The sequence below is a fragment of the Triturus cristatus genome, chromosome 4_2 (assembly GCF_964204655.1).
Source record: "Triturus cristatus chromosome 4_2, aTriCri1.1, whole genome shotgun sequence".
Taxonomy (NCBI): domain Eukaryota; kingdom Metazoa; phylum Chordata; class Amphibia; order Caudata; family Salamandridae; genus Triturus; species Triturus cristatus.
Genome location: NC_140586.1, coordinates 208,292,640 through 208,317,557, shown reverse-complemented (window position 1 = coordinate 208,317,557; position 24,918 = coordinate 208,292,640). Strand labels below are relative to the sequence as shown.

The 24,918-nt window shown below is 47.4% G+C and overlaps 1 protein-coding gene across 1 annotated transcript in view; it reads right to left on the bottom strand.

The window, feature by feature from the left end:
* ACO2 (aconitase 2) overlaps positions 1–24,918 on the bottom strand; it is a 392,352-nt gene that overhangs the window by 14,097 nt on the left and 353,337 nt on the right. Inside the window, exon 16 of the mRNA XM_085601209.1 lies at positions 18,726–18,858. Coding sequence (XP_085457335.1) covers positions 18,726–18,858 — 133 coding nt within the window. The remainder of the gene's footprint in view (positions 1–18,725; positions 18,859–24,918) is intronic.

Genomic DNA, 24,918 nt, shown 5'->3' with positions numbered 1-24,918 from the left:
GCGGAAGCCCTCGTCGAGGTCTGCTGTAGGCTATGAATAGCTGATTTGATTTTCGAAAAGATTTCGTTCTCTCAATGTAAAATTTCAAGCAACGTTGAATGTCTAGTGAATGTAGAGTTCGTTCCGCCACTGTTTGTGGATTTGGGAAGAATGATTGTAAAACAATAGGTTAGTTGAGGTGGAAGTGAGATGGAACCTTGGGGATGAAAGCTGGATTTGTGCGGAGAAGGACTCTATCCTTTTTGAATTGCAGGAATGGGTCCTGGATAGAGAATGCTTGGAGCTCTCCCACTCGCCTTGCCGAGGTAAGAGCTAGTAGAAGTGCCACCTTCCAGGAAACAAATTTAAGGTCAGCTCTGTGGATGGGCTCAAACGGGTGCTTCATTAGTTGAGCTAGAACTATGTTAAGGTGCCAGGCCGGTGGAACAGGCTTTACTGGAGGGAATGTGCGAAACAGTCCTTTCATGAATTGCTTTATGAGTCTATGAGACCATAAAGAGGGGCCGGAAGAAGATCTTCTGAAACGTGAGATTGCAGCTAGGTGAACTTTAATGGAGGCATGAGCAAGACCAGATTCTGCTAGATGTAAAAGGTAGGGTAAGACTTGTCCTGGGGTGGAAGAGAAAGGATGCAACTTATTCGTCTTACACCAGATACAGAATCTTTTCCACTTGAGTGAATAGGTCTTGTTGGTACTATCTGCTCGAGCCCGAGCTAGAATTCGCCTGCAGTCTGGAGGAATGTCTAGGCCCCGAAACTCTCTGAACTCAGGAGCCAAGCTGATAACCTGAGAGAGGCTAGATCCGGATGTTGAATCTGCTGATCGCTGAGCGTCAGAAGAGATGGAAACGTTTTCAGCCTGATCGGAGGTTCCTGGGAGAGGAGGTGAAGTTCCGAGAACCAGTGTTGGCGTGGCCAAGCTGGGGCTACCAATATCAAAGTGCAAGGCTCCGCCTTCATCTTCCGTAGTACCCTGGGGATCAGGGGAAATGGCGGAAAGGCGTATGCAAAGACGTTGCACCATGCTATCGAAAAGGCATTCCCCAGGGATCCTGGTTGGGGATGCCAGCTTGCAAAGTATTGGCATTTGGCGTTGCGTTGGGTGGCGAATAGGTCCAGCTGAGGTGTGCCCCATTGGGCGAAGATATTGTTGAGGACCTGCTGATCCAGCTCCCACTCGTGGCACGCTGCCTGCCTCCTGCTTAGATAATCTGCCAACACATTGTGGGTGCCTGGAACATAATCTGCTCGGAGAGAGATGTTGTGGCGGAGCAGCCAGTTCCAGATTTTCTGCGATTCGCGCGAAAGTGTCAGTGAACGAGTCCCTCCCTGCTTGTTCAGGTAGTGCATTGTCGTGGTGTTGTCTGTCCGGACAAGCACTACTGAGTTCTTTATCCTCGGGAGGAAAGCCACTAGAGCTAGGTAGACTGCTCGGAGCTCTAAAAGGTTGATATGAAGCATTTTTTCTGAAAGGGACCACTTTCCGCTTATCTGTAGCTCCTGAAGGAAAGCTCCCCAGCCTTCTAAGGAAGCGTCCGTGGTGATTATATGAGGAGTAGCAGGAAGCAAGAAAGGCAAGCCTTGCGAAAGGTTCTTGGGGCAAACCCACCATCGCAGAGCCTGTTTGATCGCCGGGGTTACTTGGATGACGTCGTCGAAAGACCCTGTACACTGGATCCACTGGTTCGACAGAGCCTCTTGTAGGGGTCGCATCCGCAAGCGGCAATGTGGGATTAAAAGAATGCAGGAGGACATCATCCCGAGGAGGGATTTGAAGAGGCGCACCGAGAGTGTCTTTCTTGTCATTACCTGGAGTGCCAGAGATTGAAGTTTGTCCTGGCGTTCCTGTGACGGGAATGCTTTCCTGTGGATGGTGTCTAGTGTGGCTCCCAAAAATTGCATGCATTGGGATGGTTGCAGGACAGATTTGTCGTGGTTGAGAGTGAGCCCCAGTGACTCGAAGAGTGTCAGACAAGCGTTGGAAGAACTTATCACGCCTTCTTGTGATGGGGACTTGATAAGCCAGTCGTCTAAATACGGGAAGACTTGGTGGTGGAACCGGCGTAGGTACGCCGCCACTGGTGCTAGGCATTTGGTGAAAATGCGTGGCGCCGATTTGAGCCCAAATGGCAGAACCCGAAACTGGTAATGCCTGCCCGCCACCATGAAACGCAGGAACTTCTTGTGGTTGCGGTGTATTGGGACATGAAAATAGGCGTCTTGAAGGTCCACCGACACCATGTAGTCGTTTGCGTTGAGTAAAAGCAAAACCTCCTGTATGGTAATCATTCGAAACGACTGTTTTTTCAGAAATTTGTTGAGATTTCTGAGGTCCAATATGGGTCTCCATTTCTTCTCTTTCTTTCGGATGAGAAAGAAATGGGAATAGAACCCTCTCCCTCGTTGGCTGAGGGGAACTTTTTCTATAGCTCCCTTTAGAAGCATAATCTTTATTTCTTGGAGTAATGGGCGTAGGTTTTTGTGAGCCCTTTGGCGGGGAGGAGTTTGAGGAGGAATTTGTGTGAATTCCAGGGAATGGCCGAATTGTATTAATTGAAGGACCCATCGGTCCGTAGTTATCGTTTGCCAATTTTTGAGAAAATGGGAGATTTTTCCGCCAATCTTGTAGGGTGGAGACAAGTTTGAGCCCGGCTGCATCTGGAAGTCATTGCCGCCGCGCGGCACCTTTTTGTCTTCCTCCTCTGTTACGAAAGGAAGTTTTGTGGTAAGACGACTGTTGTCGCTGCTGAGATTGTGGACGGTACTGCTGGGAAGAGGAGAAAGAGGAACGCTGTTGAAAGTCTCCTCTGGAGGAAGTCTGGCCTCTTCCTCTTGACCCACGAAAGGAAGGGTTCCGAGATTGCAGAGACCCCAGGGCTCTGGCAGTATCTGTATCTTTTTTGATACCTTGCAATGCCTCGTCAATAAGAGAACCGAATAGAAACTGGCCATCATAAGGCATGTCCAGGACTTTTGTCTGGACCTCCGGCCTGAAAGAAGTTGCCTTGAGCCAACCCTGGCGCCGTAGAGCAGCCGCACCAGCCAGCTGTCTAAAGCCTGTGGAAGCAATATCCATTGCACAGTCTATCAGTTCCGTGGCAGATCGCTCACCCTCCAACAGAATCTTCTTTGCCTCTTCTTTTAAGTCAGAAGGCAAATCCGCTAGATATGGGGCAATGTCCGCCCACATTTGTCGGTTGTACCGTCCCAATAGTGCAGTAGCGTTGGAGGCACGCACTGTCAAGGCTGACATAGAGGAGAAACGTTTCCCTATGTTATCCATACGTCGCCCTTCTTTATCCGGCGGAGCTGTCAACAGCGCAGCTGGGTTGTTTGACCTCCTCTGCGCAGCCTGAGTGATAACCGAGTCCGGCTTTGGATGGCCTGTAAGACAAACCGGAGCAGTGTCCGGAGCTTTATACTTCTTGTCCAGGCGTGGTAGAACCGGTGGCATTGATGAAGGGTTCTGCATTATCTTTATGCCCTGGTCCCAAATATAATCTATTATCGGAATTGCCCGGACGGTCTTCTTGAAGGGTTCCTTAAAGTCATATAAGAAACAGTCCTGTTGATGCGAAGGCATCGGGATCTGGAAGCGCTGGGCCGCCCTTTCAATGATGTTGTGGAAACCGCCGATGTCGTCGGGCGGTGAGTCGGCTGTGGTAGGGACAGGCGAAACAGGAGCCGGAAGGATGTAATCGTCCCATTCATCTTGTTGGGATTGGACGTCCTGGAGTTCTCCTTCCTCAGGTTCCTCCTCCTCCTCCTCCTCCTCGTCGTCCGTGGCGGGCCGAGGCGGAGGTGCCGTCCTCTCCAAACGCAGTGGAGGCGGTCGTGGCCGTGTAGCCTCCTCCTTGGAAGGCCCCGCAGGCATCGGTGGAGGTGCCGGAGTCGGAAAACGCTGCTTATAGTCCGTTATTAAGAGCTGAAGGTCTGTGACCAAAGTTGCCGGTAGACACACCATGGAAGGTGGAGGCGGCATGTATTCTCGATGAGGAACCTCCTCATAATCCTGGGGAGTGTCTTCGTAATCCGAGACATCCTGGTACTTCACATGGAGTTGTGATGGACTAGTCGCCGCAGGAAAGAGACTAGCGTCGTCCGAATCCTCCTCTTCAAAGAGGCGAGTGGGAGGCAAGGTTGAGACCTTACTGGGCGAAGTGAGGGCCGGAGTCAATGCACGCTTGGTTATTTGTACATGCACAAATGTACTCTGGTCGTCCGTGTCCATACTCCTCAAGGGGCTCGATGGTATAGCTGTAACCGACGTTACAGGTATCAATGCCGTCGACGGGATCGTCGTCGGGGTCGTCGTCAACGACGAGGATGATGAAGACGGTCTCCTCGTCGACGATGACGTCGACGATGACGTCGACGACGGCGTCGTCGGTGATATTCTCGTCGACGGTGTCTTCGCCGTCGACGGTGTCTTCGTCGTTGATAGCTTCGTCGACGATGTTGTCGTCGACGATGATGAAGCTCTCGTCGACGGTGTCGTCGTCGTCGTCGACCCTCCCGTCGACAGCTTACTCGACGACGCCTTTTTTATGGCTAACGTCGACGGGATTGACTTGCCTGCCGTCGACGATGGAGTTGTCGTCGTCGAGGACATGGAATGGGATGTCATCGTCGATAGAGTCGTCGTCGACGATGTAACTGAAATCGCTGTCGAAGGAGATTTTCTCGTCGACGCTACTGTCGACATTGTTGTCGTCGACGAGGTGGCAATAGGCTTTTTGAAGGTGTGGGGCATCACCTTAGGAGACGAGCTCCCTGGAACAGGCGAATCCTGGACCTCTGAAGACTTTTTCTGCGTCTTCTTTTGAGGTGGCTGCGACGAAGGGCCCGGCGATGCCACCCTTGGTCTTTTAGATGAGGAGTGAGACGCAACTGAAGAACTCTCACTCTCCTCAGAGGCCACATCCTCCTTGTCCTTAAGCCTTTGCAGCCAGATTAAAAGGCGCCCCTCTCGGTCTTTCAAGGTCTTAGATGAGAAAGTCCGACATACCTTGCAGTCCTTAGAACTGTGACTGGGATAGAGACAATACAAGCAGTCCTTGTGTTGGTCGTCGATATGTAGCCTCTTTTTTCCACAAGAGGCGCAGGGCCTGAATAAACCCTTCTTAGGTGTATCAGCCATGCTGAAAATCCAGAATGTTGAGAAGAAATGCTGTCAAATCCAAAGAAATGAGCAGAGCTCAGTGGAGACTCCCTTAGCACGACGTGCGGTAGAAAATCTGAGGGACTAGAGCTCCTACCAGGAAGGTTCTAGAGGGTGGTGTTAGCTGATTGGCTCTGGCCAAAATTTGGTCCTTTTTACATAAGGACGTGGATAGCTTACTAAGCTAAGGCCTCTGAGGCCTATGACTGTCTTATGTCTTCTGGACATTACTTTGTTATTTACCGGTGACTCCCATTCCCGACGACAGGGAATGATTCAGGCATGTGAATCTATGAAAGATACCCTAATACTGGATAACTATAGACGGCAGCTTTGCAGAGATAAAGTGACTCTGGGCCTTTAAGGCAAATGTCTTCATACCTTTATGCTCTGAGCTCCCCACCAAACAAATGTTTTAAAGTTGGGCTACCCTCCAAAACTAAATGACAAGGATTTGGGGAGCGGGATGGAGGATCGCAGGAGGCGGGGATCATGAGACCATGGTGCTTTTTGGTAGCTCATAATCCACACTAAATGTGGGACTTCTGCAAAAGCATCAAACAAGAACAGAATTGACCAAAAACACTCATAATTGGGGTGCTGTGGGCCCCAATGCATTCCGCCTGCTGCACAAATGATGGCTGTAGCCCTGAGAAGCAGGCAATCTCCGCTACATACGTACCCCTTTTTGTGTGTCAAGGGTGCCATCTGCCCTAAGCTGGAAAGAAAAATGAGCCCCCATGCCCAATTTTATTACAAAACATTCATAATTGCGATGCAGTGGGCCAATGGGCAAAAGTGTCACCGTGTCCGTTTCACTAATGATAGCTGCTGCCTTGCTGTTGTGTCTGACCTTTGTTAAAATGAGAGCTCTTGTCACACCAACCCTCTCCCTCCCATCTCATCTCAGCATCCCCCCCTCATCTGTTTGATGCGCAAATAAGTTGGCAGGGTTTGCTCAGACGTGAGTCCCTTGCTCACTTTGCCACTGGATTCAAGCAAGCCTGGCTGAAGACGGCTGAAATGCCAGAAACCGGTCCTAGGAAGCTTGTTTCCGGTCCAGGGAAGGCATGGCTTGGCAGTTTGGGCTGGACTGTTCCCATGAGGCACAGGGTCAGACTGATTTGCATATGGCCATGTCTGAACTGGGGTGGCAGAGTGGGCTAAAGAACGGTGATGGATCAAACCCAGATCTGTTGACTGGGTGTGAGTGTTTGATTGGTTCTGATGCTCCGTCCATCACCACCCCCTTTTGTACCGCTCTAATGCAGCTGCAGCACCAATGATACGAACAACTCTGCAAAGCTGGCGGTCTACTCTGCCCACTCAGCAGGGAAATTACTTCTAGGGAAAGATAGCCAAAGCAGGCTTGCTACCGCTGAAAATAACAAAACAAAGTACATTGAGCCCCCACCATCCCCTGTAGCTTAGGCCTGTGCGCAACAATGGTCACCTGGACCCTCAAGCTAGCAAGCAAAATGCACCTGTGATCTTTTTCATAGTAAGACCGCCATAACTGGAGTCCAGTGCCCGCTCAGACGGTGGGGCTGCAATGCTGTGTAACAGATAGTAGAGAAGGATAAGTTACTTACCTGTAATCCTAGTTCTCTTCCAGGGGTATCCTCATCAAAGTCATAAGCACTGAATATTTCCGCCCATGTGCGGGGACCCCGGAAATAATAAAATTATATATGTAAAAAACATACATATATACAGCTCTGTATATGTATAAACATATATCATTTTTTCCAAGCAAATGCAGCCCCTATAAAAAAAAAAGGCTAGGCAATGTATAAATACACATCCAATAATACATATAGGTATAATAAAACACCTAAATCTCTTTTTTTTGTTGTTTTTTTTTAATGAGGTAAACACTCATGAGAAAGCAAAAAAGAGAAAAACTGTGGGTAACACAGATCTGCAACACATTGCTAGCCTGCAGGCTGCATTGCAATACAATTCCATAGAGACTGAAAAGCCCTGTATAGGTAAAAACTGGCACCGTGCCTTTAAGGCAGCCCTGGCTTCCATATCCCATCATGCCTCAGGGATGACAGTTAGGTCAGTTGTTCTTTGCGGGACCGTAGTCCTAAACACAAAGATATATCCTTTCCATAATGAATAATACACTTCTTCTCATTTGCCTGGGGAGGCGGGTGGATTGCTTATGACTTTGATGGGGATACCCCTGGAAGAGAACTAGGATTACAGGTAAGTAACTTATCCTTCTCTTCCAGGGGATCCTCATCAATAGTCATAAGCACTGAATAGAGTAGCAAGCCCACCTTCCACCTGCAGGCAAATGAAAAAATTGTACCACACACGGAGTAAGAAAAATCATGAAAATGATTATGTATGGAACAGATTACTCAAGGAGGCTTGTCCTACTTGAGTGTCTGCTCTGGTGTCCGAATCCAGACAATAATGTCTTGTAAAGGTGTGGACAGATCTCCAAGTGGCTGCCTTGCAGATCTCAGAGAGTGGGACATGATTGAGAAAAGCAGCGGTAGCCGCTTTTCCTCTTGTAGAATGCGCTTTAGGGCGCGCCACCAACGGTTTCTGAGCCAGTTGGTAGGCCAATGTAATACTTGAAACAATCCACCTAGCAATGGAACGTTTGGATGCAGCAAAGCCCATACGGACAACACCATAGTTCACAAACAATTGATCAGATTTCCTGACATTCTTAGTCCTTAGACCCTTTTGACATCTAAAGAATGCAACGCCCTCTCTGCCGGAGAGGAGGGGTTGGGAAAAAAGGTTGGTAAGGAGATGGCTTGATTTACATGAAAGTCCGATACCACCTTAGGTAGGAATGAAGGATGAGTCCTCATCACTACCCTATTCAGATGAAACGTAGTGTAGGGTTCTTTAGAACAGAGGGCCTGTATCTCACTGACCCTCCATGCTGAAGTGATGGCTATTAAAAAGGCAGTCTTCCATGTGAGGTGCTGTAGGCTAGCCTTATGAATAGGCTCAAAGGGAGAACCCATGAGCCTTGATAGAACCAAGTTTAGCTCCCGAGAGGGAGGTCTAACAGGGGGATAGACTTTCTTGAGACCTTGCAAGAAATCCTTCACCACCTGCAACTTAAAGAATGACTGCTGCGAAGGCGAACGCCTGTATGCTGTAATGGCTGCTAGGTGAACTTTTATGGATGAAAATTTCAACCCTGCCCTCGCTAAATGTAGAAGATCGGGCAAAATTACATCCTCCTGGCATTTTGTTGGATCATAATGATGCTGAGCACACCATATGTAAAATCTTTTCCACTTACAGAAGTAGGAGTGTCTTGTCGAAGGCCTCCTGGCTTCCTTCAGTATGGACATACACTCTTGAGGGAGGTTCAGATGGCCATACTGGAGGACTTCAGGAGCCATGCTGTTAAGCTCAGCGAGGGAAGGCTGGGATGGTAAATCTTCCCCTGCATCTTGGATAACAAGTCCGGCCTGCACGGCAGTCGTTTGTGGGGGCGGATCGACATGTGCAGGAGATCCGTGTACCACCACTGCCTCGGCCAGTCCGGTGCTATGAGGATCATCTTGGCAGATGAATTCTGCAGCTTGGTCACCACCTTGGGGATTAGTGGGAGAGGCGGAAAAGTGTACACAAATGTCATTGACCAATTGATCAAAAGGGCATTCCCAAGGGATCCTGGCCGATGGTATCTTGAGGCGAAGCCTCGGCATTTTGTGTTGTGCTCGTCCGCGAAGAGGTCCACTTGCGGATGCCCCCATTCCCCGAAGATGTCTTCTAACACCTCGTCGTTTAGTACCCAGTCCTCTGGTTCTTGAAAATGACGACTGAGTAAGTCCGCTTGCACATTGAGTTCTCCTGGTAGGTGCACCGCTTTCAACGAGATGTTCCTTGCTAGGATCCAGTGCCACAGGGACTGAGCTTCCAGCGAGAGCGTCCTGGATCGAGTACCCCCTGCTTGTTCAGGTAGTACATTGTGGTGGTATTGTCCGTCTGTACTAGAATGGTACACGTCTTGATGGCAGGCAGGAATGCTTTGAGGCCTAGGTGGACTGCCCTGAGCTCCAGCATGTTGATGTGGTACAACTGCTTGCTGCTGGACCACCGTCCCTGAGTTTGTAGAGACCCGAAATGCGCACCCCATCCTTGAAGGGATGCGTCGGTGATTAAGGTCTGAGTTGGAGGTTCTTGATGGAAGGGGATCCCCACTTGTAGATTCAGTGGCTTCAGCCACCACTTGACTGACTGCCTGGCCGCTGAGGAAAGGCAAACTTTTTCTTCCCACAGGGAGTTCCTTTGATCCCATTTGTCCTCGAGATCTTGCTGGAGAGGACGCATCCTTAACCTGGCATTGGGCACTAGGAAAATGCAGGATGCCATGGCCCCTAGCAGAGATGAGATTTGTCTTGCCGACGACAGATTGTTGGATAGAATCTGTCTGCCTTTGAGGATAATGGATGACTGTCTTTCCTCCGAAGGAAACACTTTTCCTACTACGGAGTCTATAGTTGCACCCAGGTAGTGGATCCTCTGTGTTGGTGAAAAATTGGACTTTTTGGCATTCACTCTGAGACCCAACTTGCGACATAAGTTCAGGCAAAGCGACAGCTGCGATCGAACACTCTGAGGCGATGGACCCTTTATTAGCCAGTCGTCTAGGTAGGGATAGACGAAGACTCCTGCGCGCCTCAGAGCAGCCGCTACTACTGCCACGCATTTTGTGAATACTCGAGGAGCTGACTTCAGGCCAAATGGAAGAACCTTGAACTGATAGTGAGAGTTCCGTACCACAAACCTGAGAAATTTTCGATGATTCCATAGGATGGGAATATGGAAATATGCGTCCTGAAGGTCCAGCGAACACATCCAATCGCCCAACCGGAGAAGAGGATATATTTGGTGGAGCGCCAGCATGCGAAATTTTTCCTTTCTTATGTGTTTGTTCAGTATCCGTAAGTCCAAAATGGGTCTGAACTCTACCTTCACACTCCTTTTTTGAATCCGAAAGAATCTGGAGTAAACTCCCTTTCCTCTTTGGTTTTTGGGTACTTTTTCTATTGCAGATTTGAGCAGAAGAGTCGCCACCTCTTCTCTGAGCTGCTTTAGATGCTGGGATGAATGAACAGGAGGAATCGATGGAGGGTGGCTTCGGAAACGAAGCGAGTACCCATGACGCAGTATATTCAGAACCCACTTGTCCTTTGTGATGGATTGCCACTCTGGAAGATGATGCGCAACACTTCCTCCCACCGGAGCGGTGGACAGCATCGGAGGAAGCGGTTCCTCATTGCTTCCCTGGAGCCTTGTTTCCAGCGTTTGACTGCCTGTTACCACGTCCCCTGGATGGTCTGCGGGACTGGTATTGCTGTTTTTGACCTTGCTGGTCCTGGTTCTTCTGCCACTGAGGGGTTTGAACCCTCTGCTGGTAGTTACGCCTATCGTTTCCCCTGCGGCGTCGAAACTCTTTCCTCTTTTCAAGCCCGACGGCTTTCATGGTCTCCAGCTCTGCCTTCATACGGGCCATTTCTTCGTCTGCATGAGACCCAAAAAGTGAACTACCCGAGAAAGGCAGATTTAGTATTCTCGCCTGCGCTTCCGGCTTCAAGGCCGTCAATCTGAGCCAAGATGATCTTCTGGCTGTGATTCCATGGGCATAAGAATGCGCTGCTAGGGTTGCCCCATCCGCCGCTGCACTTATCACCTGGTTAGAAACCAGACTTCCCTCGTGCAAAATTTCTTCAAAGTCCCGTCTGTCCTCTGATGGAACTTTTTCAATGAACCTCTGGAGAGAGTCCCATAATGATCTATCATAGCGCCCCAGAAGCGCTGAGGCGCTGGCCACCTTTAAGCTAGAAGATGCTGAGCCGCACACTCTCCTCCCCCAAGAGTCTTGCATCTTACTGTCCTTATCTGGGGGCACCGTTGAAGACCCAGCTACTGCATGGGTCTTTCTGGCAGCAGCGGTGATGACAGAATCCGGTGGAGGATCTGATCTTAGAAACAGAGGATCTTCCGGAGCCGGACGGTACTTTTTTAGAATCCGCGCCGGCGCAGATTTGGTGGTCGCTGGCGTGAGAAAAATATCCATTACTGGTTGTAGCAAACCAGGGACTAATGGCAACAGTGGGCGTGACACTGCTCGTTCATGAAGAGTTTCAAAGATTATGGAGGAGGTGATCTCCTGAACCGGCATTAAGATATTTAATTTTGTAGCTCCTCTACACAACACTTCCTGAAAAGTAGAGATATCATCCACCGGAGATACCCTAGAGGGTGGTGTATCCGAGAGTGTCGGCGAATAATCCCTTCTGGATGATCTAGATGACGGGGAGGAGGAAGGGGTCCTACGGCGCCTTCTCTCCGATCTGGTCGACTCTCTCCTGTGAGAGGAGGGTCTGGATCGCCTCCTTTGTGTTCGAGAGCGACGTCGAAATTCTCTTCCCCGAGAACGTGATCTGACCGGTCTCGCTGGGAAGTCCATGTCTCTTAACCTGGTTAGTGAGGCCTTAACTGCGTAAGACATAGCCGAGTCCTGAGGCATCTCTCTCGCGGGACTTTGAGGTACAGCATTTCCCTCTTCCAGTGGACTATTTTCTCTTGCAGGCACTGGAGATTGATGCACAATTTCCGGTGACTCGGATCTTGAACTCGAGCCCTCTGATCCTGAAGGCGAGATAGATATAGGACGTGGTGAATCATGTTCAGAAGTTGTATACACCAGTCTATGAGGGGATTTGCGCCTTGAGACTGGCCGGATCGTAAGGCGAACATGCGACACCTACTGAGAACCTTCTGCAGAGGGCCGCCTCGACGGTGATAGGCCTATCACTGGAGACCTGGGACTTGACTCCTCGAGGATCAGTGGAGATTTTTCTTGCCTCGACGTCGAGAACCTCGTCGTCGACGGAGGGCTTGGTCTGAACGGAGGTCTAGACCCCGACGGGGAATCTCGCCTCGACATTATTGACTTCCCCAAAGCCTTGGAGACCTGTGAGGACGGAGGCACCTGCCTCGACGTCGACTCAGACGGAGGCTCCTGCCTCGACGTCGGTCTTGACGGAGGCGCCTGCCTTGACGTCGAATGCTTTGACGTTGCAAGTCTCTTCGTCGACGATCGATCTTTTCTCGACGGCGATCTTGGTCTTGACGGCGATCTTGGTCTCGACGTCGACGTAGACTTCGGAGTCGAACGCCTACGAACCTCTTGCGACGTCGACTGATCTCTTGCAGTTCTCGACGTCGAACGATGTCCTTCCTTCGACGTCGAACGAAGTCTCTGTCTTGACGTCGAGCGATCCTCTCTTGACGTCGAAAGATGCCTTTTTGACGTCGAACTGTGATGCCGATCCCTCGACGCCGATCTCTTAGACGTCGAAGTCGCCGACAACTAACGCATCCGCTTCGTCGCTGTATCTAAAGTCGACGACGATTTTCTTTTTGCAGCATGACTACCCCTGGACTCCTCACCTCTCAGCGACGATCCCGCCGCTGGAGTCTTCGACGCCGAGCCCGACGGGGAGCAAACAGGGACCAGCTGCCTCGACGTCGGCCGTTCTGATAAGCCGTAGAGTCTAATCCTCTCTCTCTCCTTTAAAGGCCTTTTGGAAAGGTCTTTACAATGATGACATGTAGCTGGAGAGTGAGAATCCGGCAGGCAGACAATACACACCTCATGTGTGTATGAAGAGGCCTTTTTTCCACAAGATGGACATGGAATAAATAAAGAAGGCATATTTCTGACAAAAATTGCAGAAAATCAGTCAGAAAAATACAGGATACTAACTTCCTCCCAGATATTAATAAGAGGAAGTCCAAAAAATTACTATAATGCAAATAATTCTTGACTAAAAAGTCAAAAAAGAAGAGAGCTGAATTCCAGGGTCCTGACTGAAGGAGCCGGAAAGAACAACTGACCTAACTGTCACCCCTGAGGCATGATGGGATATGGAAGCCAGGGCAGCCTTAAAGGCACAGTGCCAGTTTTTACCTATACAGGGCTTTTCAGTCTCTATGGTATTGTATTGCAATGCAGCCTGCAGGCTAGCAATGTGTTGTAGATCTGTGTTTCCCACAGTTTTTCTCTTTTTTGCTTTCTCATGAGTGTTTACCTGATTAAAAAAAAAAAGATTTAGGTGTTTTATTATACCTATATGTATTATTGGATGTGTATTTATACATTGCCTAGCCTTTTTTTTTTTATAGGGGCTGCATTTGCTTGGAAAAAATGATATACGTTTATACATATACAGAGCTGTATATATGTATGTTTTTTACATATATAATTTTATTATTTCCGGGGTCCCCGCACATGGGCGGGAATATTCAGTGCTTATGACTATTGATGAGGATCCCCTGGAAGAGAACTAAAGGTTCCAGCTACCTGAAAGCCTGAGCCAGGATACATTTTAATTAATGGGGTCACTCAGCTTCATGGTGACAAATATTTATACTTTTAGAGAGGTAATAGGTGTCAATAAATAAGAGTGCACCATTTAAATGGACGAATATAACAGACTAGATATAGACTGAATTCTTATCACTTAAATGTAAATTTTTAAAGCACTTATTTTTAACTTAAACAATATTTTGCAGCAGCCTGTTTTATACAGAGTATTACAACTTTAAAACAAAGACATTCAGAGTTCTTTCTGTCACAGATTGGGATCTTGTAGCACAATAGACAAGTCACTATTCCTCATTGCACCAATCAGGATTTAATTCTCTGACCTTATGGTCATACACAAAAGACATCTGCTGTGATATTATTAACTGAGGTTTCATAGGGTAAAAAAGGACATTTCCTTTAGATTAGATTAACTTGCATTTATTTTTCATTTTGTGTGCGTGTTTTTATAAGCAGTTACCCAAAGGTGCATAAAAAAAAAAAAGCTGAGTTTTGTCTTCTTTTTAGCCATGTTTTTGAACCAGTCTTCACACTCACTGACCAAGGCCCATGCCACTAGTAGTACGGTCCTCACACTTTATTTATGGACTTTAACTGCTGAATGTAAATTGAGAGAGCCTAGAAATGTGCCTTTCGTACATCCTGGCTATCTTCATTTACATGTAATTAAAGACCCATTTGCGCCCCCTTGGGAACACACACACTGGACCCCATCTTCACCACAAGTGACAGCATCAAATACAACTCCACCACACAGGACACATTGACGACCACACCATCATCCACTTACAAATCAACACACCTCAAGTCAACAGCCCTACCAGATTCAGCACTCCATGCCACAGCTGAAACAAAATCACAGAAGCAGACTGGCTCAAAACCCTTAGTACTGATCAGCCTAGCCCCATGGACAGCCTCAACAAGGACCATCAACAACTGGAACAACTGCACAGACCTCACACCAATCAAACTCAATTAGTATAGTAGATTAAAAAAGCAGGCCAGCTGGTACAAAGAAGACCTCAGAGACACCAAACGACATTATTATTAACAGCTAGAAAGGAAGTTAAGAGCCAGCCACGACGCCAGCGACAGAACTATCTACAAGTCTGCACTCTGACGCTATCACCGGCAAATTAGAGACACTAAGAAAAAAGCACCAGTGAACAGCATCGAAGGAAGTTCGAACAGCTTCAGGGAAATCTTGATCGTCAAGGATTTTACCAAGCCCTCAGCCACTGTCTACAACATTGATAGGTTGTCCTTGTTGTTGGTTAGCAGCAAACTTCTTCCACAGCAAAAACGTAAACATCTACAGCAAAATCGCACACTAACCCAACCCCAGAGAACTCATCGCTGACCTACTCACCACCAACCAAGATGGCCACCTGACTGAATGGACAACCTTCAACAGAAACAACAGCGGCAATCATACGGAACATCCACTCATGGGCACCAAAGGACCCATGCCCCGACCACATCTACAACCTAGGAACTTCACCAAACAGCACCATCCTGACCCATATCAACACCTCCATCACGTCTGCCACTTTCCCAGATGAATGGAAACTTGCAGGACGGTGACTGGAATAAGCTAGACCAGCCAGGAGGTGTAGAGGAGAAGCCCAAGTATCTGGTCGTAGCTTGAGTGTCCTTGAACCTCACTAGGGCAGAGTCTGCCTTATTCCCAAAAAGACAGGATCCATCAAACGGCATGATCCATCAAGTTTGCCTGGACATCGCCGGAGAAGCCAGTTGTCCTAAGCCAGGTGTGGCGTCTCAAGGCCACTGTTGATAAAATCGCTTTGCCCAGCAAATCAGTAATGTCATGACCACACCTTTAGGTGAATTTTGCTGCATCTCTTCCGTCCTTAACCGCCTGAGAAAGCACACCCTGGGCCTCCTCCGGGACTTGTGGCAGCACTTGCGCAATTGTCTCCCAAAGGGAGTGGGAGAAACAGCCCAATAAGCATATGGTATTCACCGACTGCAATGCCAGGCTGGAGGAAGAAAATATATTCTTCCCAAGTGATTCCAGCCTCTTGGATTCCCTATCCGGAGGGGCAGAAGGAAACACACCCTGGGAGGAAGAAGCCATCAAGCTTTCAGGGGTGGGGTGTTGGCTTAGGAACTTTGGGTCGCCCAGAGCCGGGCCATGGAGGCGTACAATTGTCCTTTTCACTGGAGCCCCTGTGCTAGGCTTGGACCACGTGCCTAGAAGGACATCAATAAGTGCTTCATTGATGGACAAAAGGGGTTCAGAGGTGGAAGCCCCAGGCTGAAGCACTTTGCTCAGGAGATTAGTCTTGACCTGCACTGAGGGCAATTCTAGTCCGAAGACCTCGGACGCTCTCTTGACCACCATGGCATAAGATGCCCCCTCCTACGTAGCCACAGTTGGCGGAGACAGCATGCCAGTATCTGGGGCCATTTCTAGTCTACTGGCCTCCCCAAGTTCCCCATACCAGTCCATCTGCTCTGCTGAAACATCCTGGTGTTTTAAAGGGTCCCTAGACCCCTCCCAATACTCTGCCGAAACCAAACATCTTCCAAGTGTTCAGGCAACAACACAGAACCCCTGGGTTCAATCGGCGTTGAGTGTCGTCGAGGATAAGAGTGGGGCTGGCATTGCCAGTGGTGCGTCGTTCCGGATACAGATCCCGGAGGCTCCACCGGCGCTGTGGTCACAGCCGATGAATCAGAGGGCTCACCAGAGGGGTTGACCTGCTTAAATACGCAGCGCATGGCCTCATAAAACTAAGGAGCAGGAATTGCTCCGGCTCCCGGAAAGGAAGGGAGGCGCGCAGTCCACCCTGGTTCCGGCTCATCAGAACCGTGCCTGTAGCATCGGTGCTCCTTACCTCGTCTGTCGACAGATGACATTGGAGGCGAAGATGAAGTCCGCTTGAACTTATTGTGCCTCTTCCGCGAGTGTCCCGATGACCTTGAGTGTGACGAAGAGGACTTAGGGCTCTGGGAGGAAGGAGCTTCATAGCCCTCTCCTGTATGGCCTTCGGAGCCACGGCCCGACAGTCCGAGCATGACGTCAACTGGTGGTCGTGCTCGAGACAGAGATGAGGGGGGCAGCAGGGGAGAATGGAGCCACCAGACAGCGCGCGCAAGGGGTATTGCTCGAGCAAAGGTTTCCCAACGCCTGGGAACTCCAAAAGGTAAGGAATCTGCAGCTAGAAGTATCTATCAGATTGTCACCTCTGCTTGATGAGGCACTGGAGTAAAAGAGAAGCCCTTCAAGGCACAGTGCCCATTTTAAAGCTCTAGCTATGCAGCCTATGAGCTAGCACTGTCCGGCATTCCCATTATCTTTCCTTTTTAGAACAGGTTTGTGATCGATTTTTATAGTCAGTTTAGAGTCAGTGATTATAATACAATTGGAGAAGTTAAAAAAAAAAAAAAATATATATATATATATATATATATATATATATATATATATATATATATATATATATATATATATAAATAAAGCTATATATATATATAAAAAATAATTAAAAAAACATAATGAGCACACAGAGGACTGTGTTCGCCATGTCATGCTGCATTTTCACGAATTACCTTTGAAGAAGAAGCGCGAGGCTTCGAAACACATTGGTAGCAGGCCTGAAATAATCGAGGTGAAAATCTGCCTTCAATTGCAAATAAAAGGTTTGAAACCTGGCTGCTGGGGAGTGCGCCTTAAATTCTGGGCATGTTTTGGAAACAATAAATCACGGCCGTTCCGGCCGTGGAAGATCGCACCACTCAAGGAATATGTGAGACCTCGGGAAATGGAATGCTTCGTTTCCACAGATGGCACAGCAGCGCTTCAAAGTAAGAAGGCAGTGTTTCACTCCAAGGCCCAATGGAAAGTTTATCACTGTGTCCTTTACTGTCGGAAAAATGCAGAACCCACTGGAGGGTAATAATTGGGAATTGATCTACATGTCCCAGTGTGCAAGGGAGTTACAAACCATGATGGAAGGCCTATAAAATAAAGAGCACACAGAGGACTGCGTTCGCCATGTCATGCTGCATTTTCACGAATTACCTTTGAAGAAGAAGCACGAGGCTTCGAAACGCGTTGGTAGCAGGACTGAAATCATCGAGGTGAAATCTGCCTTCAATTGCAAATAAAAGGTTTGAAACCTGGCTGCTTTGGAGTGCGTCTTCAATTCTGGGCAGGTTTTGGAAACATATATATATAGTACCCATTTCTAGCCCTTTTTGAGCTTTAAAGCCTACTGTTTTCTATAAATAAATGCACTTTTGACAAAACCTGAGCATAGATAGATATATGTTTTGCAAAGTGCTCCGGGATCTAACAAGTGGGTGGAACAATTCAGTGCTTATATGTATTGATAAGGCTCCCGTAGAAGAGAAATACCCTACCATACGATTGCTTATGAGAAAATGTTCCGCATCTAATATTGAAGCATTATCTTCTTTGCCAGCAACGGACTTTGCCTGCAACAATTTGCATCTGATTTTACAAACTGGAAGTTTCTGCTGCAGCTGAAACAAACAAGCATCTGAACGTGTATAATCTTTTTAAAGAACCTATTTAAAGAATGCTACATGACAATGCATTAGAAGTCCACAAGACTCTCCTACACTTGTCTTGTCCATTACTTTATGCTGGTCTTTCAGCCTGTACAGTGATCTACTGCCTTTGGCTAGAATGGTTATATAGAAAAAAATCACATGCATAAATATATTCCCAAAAAATGTTTGTTGCCACATGAGAAATATGCCACAGGAGAATGGGCGGTGATCCAGCCACATTACAGAGCTATTCTCTCGGTCAGTACTCCGAAGGACAGCTGAAATAATGCCTGAAACTGTTAATGGTACATGAAAATCTGAAAAAACATACAGTGATAGAAAGGGCAGAGTAGAACTCTGAGAGGGACTCCCTTCCATGCCAAGTGCAGTAGAAATCTGAAGTATGAAAGACTTTGGAAGTGCAGTTCACCACACAGCTCACTGCCTGGAGTTCAGGTCATTTGTAACAAGGGGATTCTGCTACTAAAGTGAAATTGCTTATGTTGATTTCAATTCGATTGGTACTGCTATTGAAAAGTCACTGAGGGACTCCAAGACATGGGAAATGGTTCAGCATTTGAATCTATGAAAGAACCATAAAGAACAAAGGACCATGTACATTTTGAAGCCAGAATTTACCATGGATCCTGGCGAAGCTTTTGGTGATAATAGCCCGTCCGCCCAAGTGTCGTGGTTCCAGGGCAGCATGCTCCCGGCTTGACCCCTCACCATAGTTCTCATCCCCAATCACAACCCAGCTGATGCCATGTTTCTGTCAAGCAAGAAAAAATAAACTGTGGTTAATGTGGAAAACACATGTACAAACCTTCAAAAGGATCAAAAACTTCCAAAAGAAAATATGCGACATTTAACAAGGTTCTCCAGCTATATCTTCCATAGATTCACACTTATGAATAATTACCTGGGTGAAAGTCAAGGGCCCTGGAACACAAAGTTATAGAATTTCAGCTATGTGAACCCATTTTCACTGGGGCCAGTCGAGACAGACTAGTTTGCACTATGCAAGAAGCAAAGAGGACACTGACGGGTGTGGCACCAACAGGCAAATGATAAAATAATGGGAATTTCATTGTCTTTCAACCCACTACTACACAAATGGTCGCAGACTGAAGTCGGAAACAGTGCATATACTTTTAGCCTATTTTCACAGACTGCAAGATACTTTTTATTGTAAAACAGACATACACACACACACACACACACAGAACAGCCTGGATAACATGACGTGGTACAAGCAAAAATAAAACTGACTGCTTGGTCATGCAATAATTTTTGCAATGCCCTAGGGTAAAACTAATACGGCTACATAGCAAACATTGGAAAGTTACTTATTCTACTTTTCAATAATAGGCATCTTCATTGAAGACAAATGTCAGAATCCATCCCCTCCCAAACAAGTAAGAAAGCCACCTACAGCATATCACCTGGCCAATTTACAAAGTTTCAAACGTTCTACCATTCAATTAAAAACAAGAAAAATGACAATTCCTAGAAATATACGGGAAATATACTTGTAGCATAACTACTTGCTGCCTTAAAATAAGTGGGAAACATAACAGAAATGAAGAGAAACAGTCAGACAGGCAGCAGTATTGGTCTTGAGGGAAAAAGGAGCGTTTCTTTAAGAATCCAGCAACCTTCCCCATCCCACCATGCCTTGTGATGGCACTGAATGGAGAACATCATTTTTTAGAGGATTCAAAACACAAATCTTTAAGAAGTGTAATCTTTACGATCTCCTGCTGAAGACTGGGATGAGGGAGGATTGTTTCGGATTTCAACTAAGATACTCATGAGGTAGAACCAGGAATACAAGTGAGTAACATTCCACTCTGCATTGTAGAGCTCTTTCTCGATAGTGAAAAGAATAGCAAGCCTATCCCCATCAAAGCTTCTTGGCTAAAGGAAAAACATAACATGGTGAAACCACTGCTAAAGGAGATCTTTAAGGGTTACTTGGAGCAGCTCGGTCGACAGCTGCATCTGCTCTATAACTCACATAAAACAATAGTGTACGGTAAAAGTATGCATAGAATTCCAAGTTGCAGCTTTAAAATCTGATACAGGAACTTTCTCAATCAAGTCGACTTTGCAACTTTTACCATTATGAGTGGGTCCTAGGTCTCCTTTGTGAGGGTGTCTTGATAATCTATGAAATATATGCCAAAGACAATCCGCCTCGATACTATTTTGAAGCTGGATAACCTAACCTTAATGAAATATAGTTTTTTTTCCAAGCAGAAGTTTAGGACTCTATAGATGTTTAACAGATTAAGTGTGTTCTGCGCTGGAATACCAGCGCTCTTGGAAAATACTTGTTAAGAGACCAACAACAATCTAAAACACCTTGTAGATAAAAGAAAAAGAAGTCCTCAACAATACTCTATTCAAATGAAGTTAGATAAGGTTTCAGAATTGACAAAGCGTGAATTTCACCAACCCCACGGCCTAAGGTAATACCAATTAGAAAACCATCTTTTGTTGAAAGATGCTGCAAAACGGATTTGTGCATTACTCAAATGGAGTAGCCAGTAACCTTGATAAAACCACATTTAATTCCCAAGGAGATTATTTCTGAATGTGAGGAGAACCGTATTGGCAAAAGGAATATGCTACTTACCAGTATGCATCTGTTCTTGGCATGTAGAGCTGCAGATCTATACACTGTGCATAGATCTCCATCTGGTGTTGAGCCCGGATGTTTGCAGTTTGTTTTTCCTCTTGGAAAGTCTTTGGCAGTCACGAGTTTGGTGACTCCTCCTCTGGTTCGTATTGCGCATGGGCTTCGGCTCCATCCTCAGATTGTTTTTCGCCAGCAGGGAAAGATGGAGCATAGTAGTAACAGTAAAGAAACCCATGTGTGTTGTATCTAAATAAGATAAACTGGAACGGATACAGGTAGCCGGGGAGGCGGGTGGGCGTGTATAGATCTGCAGCTCTAAATGCCAAGAACAGATGCATACTGGTAAGTAGCATATTCCGTTCGAGGCATATGACCTGCAGATTATACACTGTGCATAGATTACATAGCAGTACCCAACCCTAGCGGCGACCACCGGCATCCGTTGCAGTCGTTTGAAACAGTATTTTTAGTACAGCTTGGCCCACACTAGCTTGTTGCTTGGTTTGCACATCTACACAGTAATGTTTTGTGAAGGTGTGCGGTGTTGACCATGTCGCTGCCTTGCAGATGTCATCTAGTGGTATGTTCCCTTGGAAAGCCATAGAAGCCCCTATCTTCCTTGTAGAGTGGGCTTTAGGGGGAACCGATAGCGTTCGTTTTGCTTTGTGGTAGCAAATCTGTATGCATTTTACAATCCACCTAGCTATCCCTGATTTGGAAATAGGGTTGCCTTTGTGTGGTGGGGAGAAGGAAACAAATAGCTGATTGGTTTTTCTGAAAGGTTGTGTTCTCTGGATGTAATAAAGTAAATCCCTTTTAACATCCAGTGTGTGTAAGGCTCTTTCCGCAACTGTTTGGGTTTGCGAGAAAAAGACTGGTAATTCTACCGACTGGTTTAGATGGAATGGAGAAAGGACTTTGGGTAGAAATTTGGGATTGGTGCGGAGTACAACCTTGTTGTGATGCATCTAAAGAAAAGGTTCCTGTATAGTGAGTGCCTGTATTTCACTAACTCTTCTGAGGTAAGTGATGGCCACTAGAAAAGCTGTTTTACATGTGAGAAATTGCAGCTCGTACTTATGTAATGGTTCGAAAGGGGGTCCCATTAACCGTGTGAGGACTATATTCAAGTTCCTAACAGGTGAGGGTGGCACTCTGGGTGGAATTACTCTTTTGAGGCCTTCCATAAAGGCTTTGATGGCAGGCCCTTTGAAAAGTGAGAGGTGCTGCCTATTTTGTAAATAGGCAGCAATTGCAGCGAGGTGTAACCGAATGGAAGTATATGCTAGGTTACACCTTTGTAAATGTAGTAAACAACATATAATGTGCTGTATGGATACATTTAAAGGATTGATTGCGTTGTTGTGGCAGTAAACAACAAATCTTTTCCACTTTGCTGCATAGCACGCCCTAGTAGTAGGGCGTCTAGCTTCCCTGATAATGTTCATGCAATCAGGGGGGAAGGTTAAGGTATCCAAATTCTAGGACCTCAGGAGCCAGATCGCAAGGTTGAGCTGAGCTAGGTCCGGGTGCCTGATCTCTCCATGGTTCTGGGTTAGGAGGCATGGCGAGAGGCGTAGCTTTTGGTGTGGTACTACTGAGAGTTCCAGCAGTGTGATGTACCACGGTTGTCTGGCCCATGTTGGAGCTACTAGGATCAGAGTTAGGGAATGCTGCTGTAGCTTTCGCACCACTAATGGAATTAGTGGGAGAGGTGGAAAAGCGTATGCAAATTTGTTTGACCACTTTTGGTTTGTGGTGTTCCACCACTGCAGAGAGCGATGGGTGCGACCGTCTACCAACACCAGATCTGTCAGTTGTCCCTGGGCCTGGTTCCACTGGCGCGCCAAGTACTCTTGGAGTGGGCACATTTGGAGTCTTGCATGGGGCACTATAAAGATGCAAGAGGCCATCATCCCTATGAGCTGCATAAACACTCTTGCTGGGAGAGAGTGTTAACATAGGAATTTTTGACGCAGCGCCTGTATTTATACAATCCTGGCAGGATTGGGATAGGCTATGGCTTTTGAGGTGTCTATGGTGGCTCCGAGATATTGTTTTGTGTGTGATGGTACCAGGTGGGATTTTTGATGGTTCACTGTGAAACCTAGCTGGTGAAGTAGTTGGACCGTAGCGGCGGTATGTTGCACACATTGTTGGTAGGACGTGGCTTTTATCAGCCAGTCGTCCAGACAGGGGAAGACGTGAATGTGCTGTCTTCTGAGGTGTGCAGCCACTACTGCCAGGCACTTGGTGAAAACCCTTGGTGCTGTTGTTACCCCGAACGGGAGCACCTTGAACTGGTAGTGTTGTCCGTCTACCACAAACCTGAGGTACTTTCTGTGAGACTGGTGTACTGGGATGTGAAAGTACGCGTCTTTTAAAGTCCAGAGTGGTGAGAAAATCGTTCTGGGAGAGAAGTGGAAGTACCTGTTGGAGGGTTACCATGTGAAAATGGTCCGAATGAATGTTGGTGTTTAGAGGTCTAAGATTTAAGATAGGTCGTAGGGTCTCGTCCGTCTTTGGAATTAGAAAGTACAGGGAGTAGACCCCTAAATTTTGTTGATTTATGGGGACCTGCTCTATTGCTCCTTTTTGCAGGAGGGAGATCACCTCTTGTGTTAGTAGCGCAGTATGTTCTTGCGACATAGGGCGGTGCCTGGGTGGAATGTTGGGGGGTGTAGATGTTAATTCTAGGCAATTCCCTGACTGAATAATTTGTGTCACCCATCTGTCTGAGGTGATTGTCTCCCAGACGTGAAGGAAATGTAGTCTGCCTCCGACCGGAGTGGAATGGTCTGGAGGGAGTGGGGGGGAAGTCATTGGGCAGGAGGTGTGGCAGAGCGGGCGGTATTTGTTTTGCCTCTGCCCTTATTATTATTGCCTCTGTATCCGCCTCTTTGATAACCCTTCGTGAAGGTAGATTGAGGAGGGGATTTATAGGACGTGGATGCACTGTCCGAGGAGTAGCCTCTGCCCGTGCCCCGAAAGGAAGAACGGCGAAAGGAGCGCCTGGGAGTCTGTGTTTGTAGGGCTCCCATAGATTTCGCCGTGTCTGTATCTTTTTTCATTTTTGAGGGCTTTGTCTACTTTAGGGCCAATAAGATGATCTTGGTCGAATGGGTGATTTAATATAGAGGCTTGAACCTCTGGTTTAAACCCTGAAACCCTGAGCCAGGCATGGCGACGGAGAAGGACACTGGTGTTTATGGCCCTGGAGGCAGTATCTGCTGCATCTAGGGCACATCGTATCGAGGTATTGGTTATTGTTTTTCCCTCTTGAATAAGTTCATTAGCCCTAGTCTTGTACTTTTCAGGGAGATGGTGCATGATGGTCTCTAGCTCATCATAATGCGCCCTGTCGTATCAGGCCAACAGTGCTTGCGTATTGGCAATACGCCATATATTGGCCGCTTGTGACGCAGTGCGCTTCCCTGACGCATCTAGGAGCTTGGACTCTTTGTCAGGTGGGGGTGCCTCGCCTGACACCTGAGAATTTGAGCGCTTCCTAGCTGTAGATACCACTAGGGAATCTAATGGTGCAGGGCCTTTAATGTAAGAAGGGTCTGTGGGGGCGGCTTTGTATTTCTTCTCTATCCGAGGGTTAAGGACCCTGGCCCTGACTGGGTCTTTAAAAACCTCAGGGGCATGTTTAATTACGCCCTTTAACATAGGTAGAATGGCAGTGGACCTATGTGTATTGTCAAAGGTGTCTAGGAGAAAATCCTCCTCCACTGGGTCGGTATGTAACTTCACCCTGTGGTAGTGTGCCGCCCGTTGTAACAAATGGTGAAAACCCAAGGAATCTTCAGGAGGGGATGGCCTAGATGGATAAAGGTCATCCAGTGGGACATCTGGGATGTCCGGATTGTTATAATCATCCCATGGGTCTGGAGATCCAGTAGGGGTGGGATCTTGTGGCACATCTGCTGGATCATAGTAGGGGTCCACCAAATCATCTGGGACAGGAGACAAGGTGGGGGAACGATGAGGTGGAGGGGGTGGAGGTGGAGAGGGTGGAGGAGGTGGGGAAGGCACCCTGAAAGGAGAGGTAGCAATGTCCTTTCTCTTTGGAGGTGGAGCTGGCTTGTCCAAGTGTCTCTTTTTTGAAGTCAATGTCAAGTGTCCAGTCTTTGGATCCTTGGTGAGGGTTTTTTGCAAAGGATCCGGTGTGAAAAGCTCCTGTGA